At 32.6% G+C, this 9,834-nt stretch overlaps 1 protein-coding gene across 1 annotated transcript in view; it reads right to left on the bottom strand.

Moving 5' to 3' along the window:
• Nucleotides 1-9,834, bottom strand: part of LOC106690903 (uncharacterized) — a 31,338-nt gene that overhangs the window by 9,119 nt on the left and 12,385 nt on the right. The window contains exons 3-8 of the mRNA XM_014436500.2: nt 9,679-9,802; nt 8,517-8,727; nt 8,174-8,388; nt 4,599-4,794; nt 3,378-3,553; nt 3,103-3,292 (exon numbers count right to left, since the gene is read on the bottom strand). Coding sequence (XP_014291986.1) covers nt 3,103-3,292; nt 3,378-3,553; nt 4,599-4,794; nt 8,174-8,388; nt 8,517-8,727; nt 9,679-9,802 — 1,112 coding nt within the window. The remainder of the gene's footprint in view (nt 1-3,102; nt 3,293-3,377; nt 3,554-4,598; nt 4,795-8,173; nt 8,389-8,516; nt 8,728-9,678; nt 9,803-9,834) is intronic.

Below are 9,834 nucleotides of genomic sequence, written 5' to 3'. Positions count from 1 at the left end.
CCCTAACCACTCAAACCCCCTAGTTTCTAACCTTACATCCTCTTCCATTCCTGACAATTCTCCGAGGCGCCTGAAAAGAAGATGGCCACGAGACCAGCTAATGTAAAATGTCGTTAGAGTGCTACCAATTGGTAGTTTCCTTACACTCCAATTTAATTTAGATCAGATTTACTAAATGTATTATAATATACAGTTGAAAATAGCAATAAATAAATATTTAAAAAACAAAAAAAACTTTTCATAAGTTCCATAAAGCTCCATATAATAAAACTACAAATACCATAAAATATAGTACCAAAAACATTAATATTAACATTAACATTATATAATTCATTACATATATTAATATTATAATTAACTAATTAACATATGTTAGTCTTATAATTATAATAATTAGTATTATAATATATAATTAACATATATTAATATTAATATTAATGAACACAAAAACATTGTATCAAAAACATTAATCGTCAATTATTTAAAGTAGAGTTAAATATTTAAAATATAATTAATCTCTAGTAAAGATATTTACATTCAATAGTTTTATTTTTTGAACAAGGTGAAATCAACATTTTGGTGAATATGATGGAAACTTCTACTCTACTCTGGTAACTAGTCCTCAGTCGAGAATTGAAAGGAATTTGTACGTTGTTCATATGATTTATAGTATTATTAGTAGTTTCCAAGATGTTTGCCAACATAAATTATGAAAACATTGATTTTCTTCTATTTGAAAACAAATTTTACTTTTTTGAAAAGCAGTTACTCGGAAACTATTGACGTAAACAGCTCTATTAGGGCTTATATTTTAGCAAATTTACTTAAAATTATGATATATGAAATTATTCAGTGTTGTAAGTACTTTTAAAGATATGGAGGACGACTACTAACAATACACAATTTTCATTAAAGTAACCAAAAATAGGATGAAATAACTTAATATTTTTCACAAAATCTTGGACTATTAATGGAATGAAATTGAAATATACAGGAGATCCTTAACAGGAAAGGAATTAACAATTTTTTTTCTGAAGAGAGACTTTTTTGGTTTAAGTCCTTCATTGAAGGCCTACATTACCTAACCATGGCGGGGGATCAAGTTATTAATTTTGTGGGACCGTCAATTAATGAAAAAAGTTAACGCCCCAGGTCGGATTAGAACTGGCGCCGCCCGCAGACCTATCCAGTCTATCCCGAGTTACGGATGGCCCAAGAGAAATTTTTCTTTCACGTCTTATAATTTAAACATCAAGGAACTAATTTGGTCAAATCAAACCAAAACATCGAACAAAAACGATAGCAGGTCGAACTTTCTTCGATTGCTGGGAAATCATTTCAATTGCCACGACCATATTGGATCTGATGAACTAATATTTTTCTTGAAATTGATTTAAGAATTAATTATTGGTTCAATAATTAATAAATAAAATCATTAACTTTAAAATGTAAAAATGGGTACAGTTACTGCCAAAAGTGTAACATTTTATTTCTAATATTCGTGATGTTTTCTCTTAAAATTACTTCACCAAATCAATTTTTGCACAAATATGAGAGGATAGCCAGAAATATCCCTAATGTACATCTTTCGATTCTTTTGAATGGCAACTGTTCATAAATTTAATTTGATACTGTTATAGGAAAAATATGTTGTATTCTTGATGCTTGTTTTTTTTTTTTTTTTTTTTTTTTTTTTTTTTTTTTTTTTTTTATTTAACAAATTCTTCTTTCTATCTTTAAGTTACAAGTAAAATGATAACTGCACTCATAATCAAATGCTATCTTGCACTTTCCTGTTTTCAACGAACAGCGTTGCCTGGAACAATATTATTGGCGATATTTTTGATGAATCATTTTAATCATACTTATCGAAATAAAACCATATTTTAGTACTTTATATTAAAAGTAACAAAAAAAAAGTCTTTTAAATATCAACATAATCGTATATTAGTGAAATTCCAGATACTGGAAATGGATCATGTCTGAGTGTTTCATTTCAAGACTTGATGAACTTCACAACATTCCCCTTATGGTGAGGACAGTAACTAACATTCGTGATATTTTCTAACTGCACTGAAATATGCTTTCAAGAGGATTAGGTAGGCTCATTTTAATGTTACTATCATATTACTTTTTAAAAAATGTCTTAATTAATTCCACACATTTTTTCCTTTTTTTAGTAGACCGTACAAACCGAATAAAAAACGAATGCTAAGACTAGATGCAGCAAAAATAATTTAAAAATAAATCATATCTAATCCATAAAAATGAATTAATCTAGTCTATAAAAATGAATCTTATCTAATCAATAAAAATGAATGTTCATTTTTAGGCTGGCATTTTAGGCACTTTTAGCACAATTTTTTTGGTTAAAAAAAATTATTAACAAAATCGAAGATTTTTGGCGCGTAGCTCAATAAGTATACATCTTTTTCATGGTTATTATGCATCGATTCGGCTCTTTCTGAACAATGAGAAAAAAATATTACAGATTCTATTAAGTTAATTTTTTTATTCACTAGAAATTAAAAAAAAAAAAAATGAAATGAGGATTTTAGTAAAGTAGGTCAACCTTTTTTTGTTTTTAGTAAAAAGCAAATCATATTTGTTTTCAGCCTCGTCTCAAACCCTTAAATATAATTTTCAAAGATTAAAAATTATTATTATTAAATTGAATCAAAGATCCAATAAAGGTGAAAATTTTGGAGCACTAAATTTTATTTTGCTATTTTTTGGAAAATTCCTATTTAAGGATTTATTGAGATGTTAAAAGCTAATATCAACTTTGTTTCACTCCTAAGAAATCTTTTACCTTACTTTGATAGATCAGTCAGTCTGAGGGTTGTGGTACAAAAACTATTCATTTTATGTATTGTTTATCAAATTGTTTAAAAGAATAAGAAAAACAATCACCAAAATCGGACGGGTATTAAGCAACATTAGTTGTTAACATTTATGTTACTATAGTTACCATCTAATCACTTCATTTATATACTAATTGATATCGAAGCTTCAATAGTGTTCAATTAATGCTTATGCATCTTCAAATATGCATCCATTGCCGATTCAACTAGTATTAAATAAAATAACTGTGTTACTTACCATCGTAGTGTTGGTATGTTCCAGGTCTAAAGAGGTCATCATCATTGAAGATATAGAAGTCAAATCCAATAAAGAGATAGGCATAAAAAGCATTACCGATGGCTGGAGCGTTGGTCTCACCTCTCAAATTGCTAATGCATATCTCGTTTGCATTCGTCCCGCTACAAGTTGAATTGATGGCGTTGAGTTGCTGTAAGGCAATAAACGAGAAAGTTGTTAATCACGATGTCATACATGTTTGGATATATCTAGAAGATGTATACATATAAACTCACTACACCAAGGTTGGGGGTGGGTCGAGGAGGTCTAGGGTTGACGGCGGCGTTAGAGCCTTCGTACCTTAAGACGGCAGCTTGGTATATGTTGTTACAGAAGTCCTGGAAGGTTTGGGCGTAAATGTAATAAATCCCGACGCTTTGATTTGCTTCAAGTATCACATCGAAACGGTCAGCTGCAAGAAGTCATGGTAGTCTTAATGGTTTAATTATCTCTTTGAATGGTGATGCATATTTCCTTTATAGAAGCATAAACACTAATCAAAAGAATAAAAAAGGAATAATTTATTTGGCAGTACTACCCAAATACATTGGGTTACTATGTATGTTACTAATCCATGACTGGACTTATACACACTACCATACATTAACATTTCCTTTTTCAAACAATAATCGTCTTTAAACTGAATATATTATTTTTTATTATTTTCTGCTTCTTCTAGCACAAAGCCAAATTAAAATTTACCTAGTTATTCCATTTTATTCTCCCTAATTTTACTCTTCTATACCTCTCCCCTCCAGTGATCCGCAACACACGATTGAACCATTACACAAATTAAATGAAATTTAACAGAATTGATAATTTCAATCTATATTAAGTATCAATCTATAGATAAATTAAAAATAACACAGCAGTAGAAAAATTAAAAAAATAAATAAATAGGACTAAAAAAACTAATACATACATTTAAACAACATATGTAAATGAATAATATTTATGTGTTTAAAAAACAAATAAATAGGTCAAAAAGATAAACAAAAACAATAAAAAATGAATAATATCCAAAATAATATTTTCCGCCAACGTCGCTATATCCCTAATGCTAAACAACTAGATCTTATAAGAATCTCCTTGTTTTATTTGATATTGTTCCACGAGTTCAAACCAGAGGCCTCTCACGATGAATTCTCTCTCATTTTTCCAGCACATGGGTTTTTAAAAATTAAAAAAATCGTTAAAATATGCAGTAACTTATAACAATCTACAATAAATTCTTCCTTACCATTTAAAACAGCTATTATATGTACCCGGCACAGTCACTAAGAAAAAGTTTGGCTTTTAAGAACTTTCCAAATACCTTGAAAGTGACTTGTGTATGCTATACATTCTAACTCTGGGAAAGAATCTTAGGTGATACTAAGTCTTAAAACCCGTATGGGTCAGACATACGATATATTAACAAATAAAGATGCTGTAGTACTATAATATTTATAACATACCTGAGTTAACTATTACAGAATCAACAGTCCTGGGACTATATTTGAGGTTACCATCCGCAGAGATGGCCAGAACCCTGTGCCCCTGAAACCTGACGGCTACTGCACAGGTCATACAGGTGCCGCCGATGATACGGAATCTGTATCTTCGGCCCCTGGTGACTCTGAACTCCGACAGGGGCAGATTAAAGCTCCCGTTCTGAAAGAATGATTAAACCATTTATATAATTTGGGAATATAATATATTGATCTCAAACTTCTACCACAAATAAGCGTTTAACTGAACTTTTTTTTATTTTTAGTAATTTATTTATTGTTATTTACAACTGTATAAAATCAAATACATCAAGTAAATTTTCTATTAGATAAAAAATAACAAGATATAAACATGTGGAGAATCAATGAGATAGAACTCCAATTACGTTACTACAGATTCTTTATAGAAGTTCTCGGAACTATCTTCTTTTCAGACGCCTAGGGGGATTATCAGGTATTGAAGAAGAAGCCAGGTTAAAACCAAGTGGATTTGGGTGGTTGGGAAGTTAATCATATAAGGATTGGTATCTGGTTCTGGCCAAATCGGCAACATATGAAATATTGAGGTCGTAATGGACGACTTTATTTGTGACAAAGTAAGGACCATTAAGGATTTTGGACTGTAAGGATTGAATACGAGAGGAATTCGATGGTTTAGTGGAGCCCAAAGCTCAACTCCGTATGTCTAGATAGTCCTTATTATAGTCAAGTGGAACAGTCGTTTGTAATGGATTGGAAGTGTAGACCGTTCGTCTAGTAAATGTTGTAATAGTCGGAATCGACGAGTAGTTTCCTGTCTTTTCAGTCTTGTGTGAGGATTCCATGTCGTTTGTCCAGATGTAGACCTAAGTAACGGATCTGTTCGATAGGAATGAGTGGGGGTATTATTAAAGGATACTGTATGGCAGCAAGTCTATCTCAACTTTGGCCCAAAACAATTAACTTTGCCCACCACTTTTTAAAAGTTTACTTTTGCTTCCTGCATATATTTTCACTCACTTAAATGTACAGAAACAAGGAATAGAAAAATTATATAATGAGAAATTACAACTTCATTTCTGAAATGGTTGCTATTGTGATAGAAACTCCATGTTGTTAGTGAAAAAAAAAATCTGTACTTTCTACAACCCATGAAGGGTCAGGGTGCAGCACTTTGTAAGGAAGGACTGTTACTAGACAACGGATGTGCAAGGACGCGATTTTGTCAGAACCACGCTCAACCGCCAGATTTTTACCCAATTATGGATAACCACTTGCAGGTAAAAATTATCTGCCACAGCCAGATTCGAACCCGGGTCCTTGGAGTTAGTAGTTCAGTGCCTTACCATTGAGCTACCCACTCCCTATAGTGATAACCTAAAAATTGAGTAATTATGGCATAAAAAATAATTCGCTGGGCTTAAGAAGCAATGCATTAATTTAGTCAATGCATTAATTTAGTTTAAACGGTGACACAAATAACAGGGTTTCAGTTAGCATTTCCCTTATTAAAACTGCCATACAATATTCGTAGATCTAGTAATTAATTTCAAAATTTACTTAGCAGGTATAAAATTATAATCCAAAATCCCAGACCCATGTTTTAGTCCTATTGGGGTTGATAATTATTTATTCTCTAACGTATGCCATTTTAAACCAATTAGCTATTGAATCTATGTTCGATTGCTGATAAGAAATTTCAGTTGCCACTAGCAAATTTGAACTGATGAACGAATGTTTAAGTGTTGGTTCAACAATTAATAACTTTATAACATAACAGTGGGAGTATGCAACATGCATTTTGTGGGAAAGTGATATTAAAACTGTTTTATTTTTCACCTTCCCTTATGTTTGAGTGTTAGTTGTCAATTGATAAAAGATGTCAATTGATAAATTCGCTGTAAAAAATCCTTGAATTGCTTTTTCGAGTAATTTAATTTCCAAGGGACCCATTCTGTAAGGGGAGAGGAATGGTCTGAACATAGTTTATTTTCTGTCTTATTTGCCTACAGATTTCTTCACATTGAAATTAACAAATGTTATGTACCGTAGATACGGGAATAACAAAGGTATAGAGTAGAGATGACCAACATGTCGATCGCGAGGACAATTTTGGTCGATTTCCGTGTCCCATGGACTTTGAAGCGATTGTAGAAGACAAAACTTACTAGTAATAGTTTAATGCATTCTGAGAAATCGTAGAATTCTGATAGCCTGATACTGTGATCTCTGCCCTTCCAGAACAATACATTTTGACTTCTGTGTCACACATGTCACCAGACGTAACAGCCACGACTTGACTCATCGAAGAACACAGTCAGTTAGTTTGAATATTTGGTAGTGTCATACGGTAGCTTCTTTTCTTTTGTATTAACAGTATTATTATGATTCAATATTATTTATCCTCGGTGACTGCATTGAGTTTCGATGTGAATAATAAATGTTGTTTAATATTCGCTGAACCTCAGGGTAGTATCCTTGGTCCTATCCTTTATACAGTTTTCACAGCTGACATCCCAACCTATCCTGACACTATCTTCACCACGTATGCAGATGACACATGTCTATTGTCAGTGAATAATGGTTCTTACGTTGTATCCCAAACCCCCCAATTCCACATCACCACCCTTGATGAATGGTGCCAAAACTGGAGGATTAAAATTAATCCCAATAAATCCCACCAAATCACATTTACCCTTCGTCGTAAACCCATGACCTCTTGTCCTACAGTATCCTTTTATAATACCCCACTTATTCCTGTCGAACAGATCCGTTACTTAGGACTACATCTCGACAAACGACTGACATGGAATCGTCATACAAGACTAAAAAGACAAGAAACTGCTTGTTGATTCCGACTATTACAACATTTACGAGACAAACGGTCTAAATTGCCAATCCATTACAAAAGACTGATCTACATGACTATTATAAGGCCTATCTGGACATACGGAGTTGAGCTTTGGGGCTGCACTAAACCATCAAATTCCTCCCGAATCTAATCCTTACAGTCCAAAATCCAATGTTCCATATGTTGCCGATTTGGCCAGAATCAGATACCATTCCTTCCATGATAAACTTCTCAACCACCCAAATCCACTTGTTTGTAACCTGGCATCTCCTTCAATACCTAATAATCCTCCTAGGCGTCTGAAAAGAAAATGGCTTCGAGATCTTCTCTTCTAGAAATGTTATTGGAGTTCTATCAGTGGGTAGATTCTCCACATGTTTGTATCATGTCATTATGTCACCTACAGCAAATTTACTTGTTGTATATGTGTGTATACAGTTGTAAATAACAATAAATAAATTATTTTTAAAAAAATATTTACTGATATGCACCTTACACTGAATACACAGTGTATAAGCATACTGTGCATTTCACACCCCTTATTTGCTCTTAGAATACACCTATGAAAACGAGTCGATTGCTACACAATTTTAAGATAAAAAGTAGATGTTATATACAGAAAAGTTGGCCATCTCTGAAATATAGAGGAATAGGAATAAAAAGGAGACTAATGTAGGATATATTATTATTAAAATAAGTTTCTATTACTTACCCAATGCATTCCCCTGCCATTGATCAATATGCTATCCGGAACTTGTATAATGTTATCATTATTGAACCCGGGCAAATATTCCTCTCCTGGCATATTGCTCCAGTCGCCAACGAAGATCACATGATCGGGTTGGTCGTCCGTGTAAAGATTTGATTGGCTATCTGAAGTGTCTCTGACTATCAGTGGCCCAGCCACTCCGTCCATTTTCTGTATGCCTATGTAAAAAATATATCCATTGAATATATAGAGAAATGTTTACCTTAAGGGCAAAGGAAGGGTACAAAACTGTGTGTGAATGGTAGGAAAGGAAGGGTACTAACCTGAAGAAAGGAAGGGTACTAACCTGTGTGTGAATGGTAGAAAAATGTGCCTGCTTCTTCGGCCACGAAGTTGTACCTGAACGTAGTGCCCGGTTGTATTGGGCACTGAGTAACATATGGAACACCGTCGTAATATGGGAACCGTATTTGCCTCAGTCCGTGCCAATGAACGGTCACCGTTTGGTCTGGCATTCCGTTTTCAACATCAGCAACTATTCTATCACCTTTGCAAACCTGTACAAATCCTTACAATTTTTCATGCTCGTAAATTACAAAACATTCATTTAGGAACTGGAACACAAACTTACAACACCAATAATGAAATATTAAATAAATGGTCATAAACTATGGAATATTTGTAAAATGGCAGAAGATTATTGCTGGAACGGAACATGAACAAATCATTATAATTTAATAAATGGAAGATGGTCCAGGTGTGGTCAAAGAAAAAACTCAAATTAATTAAAGAAAATTTTCTTCGCCGTATTATATTTATTGTATCCTTTATTTTTATTTTATTTTTGTTTTTATATGTTATCCATTTAATTTAATATTTTCTTTGATTTGTATGTATTGTATTTACTTTAAATTTATTTTCAAATGTAACGTATTATTTAATCAACAAACCCCACCATTTCTGTTTCCTCTCTACCTTCTGTTCCATTTCGTTCTTGCCTCCATTCAATAAGGATGGTGTTCATTTTGTTTATTATTTTCCTTTATTCTTAACATTTACTCTTATTCGCTTTTTCATCTTTTATTGTTTATCTTATTTTTATATTTCTTTTTTATCTACCCTTTTATTTGCTATTATTTCCATATTCATTAATTTTCCTAACTTTTTTGTTATTCTTATTTAATTGTACGTTTCACTATACATCTTTGTTATTTTCTTTAATTTACATTGTTCATATTTAGAGAAATTATCATAATTAGCCGCAACTTAGTTAAATTTTATTTTTGTTATCTATTTGCTCACTGCATAGCCCTACGTAGAGCGAAACGTTGGCTCACACTAGATGGTTTGATCACTATTTGAGTTTTTTCTTGTACCGCAGCAGAACTGGACCATCTTATACACGATTATACACGATCAATCAACGATCTTTTATTATAATTTAAATTTGGAGCTAATTTTGAAGTAACATCACTAGCATATAATTATCGTTATTCGCTGCTACAGACCTGAATTGCCGGGGCGGACAGTTGTCTGTTTACTGAGATCATGGCTCTGTACATTCCGTTGGCAGTAACGCATTGTGATCTTAAGCAGTCCGAAGTAGTACCGAAGGCACAGTTCCGACAGGCTCTGAAATTTTTATTTTTTAAAATTAAGACTTA

Source organism: Halyomorpha halys, unplaced genomic scaffold, assembly GCF_000696795.3.
Source record: "Halyomorpha halys isolate HHAL.00 unplaced genomic scaffold, Hhal_1.1 Scaffold1957.1, whole genome shotgun sequence".
Classification (NCBI taxonomy): domain Eukaryota; kingdom Metazoa; phylum Arthropoda; class Insecta; order Hemiptera; family Pentatomidae; genus Halyomorpha; species Halyomorpha halys.
The sequence above is the reverse complement of the archived record's forward strand: the minus strand, read 5'-3'. Positions and strand labels throughout refer to the sequence as shown.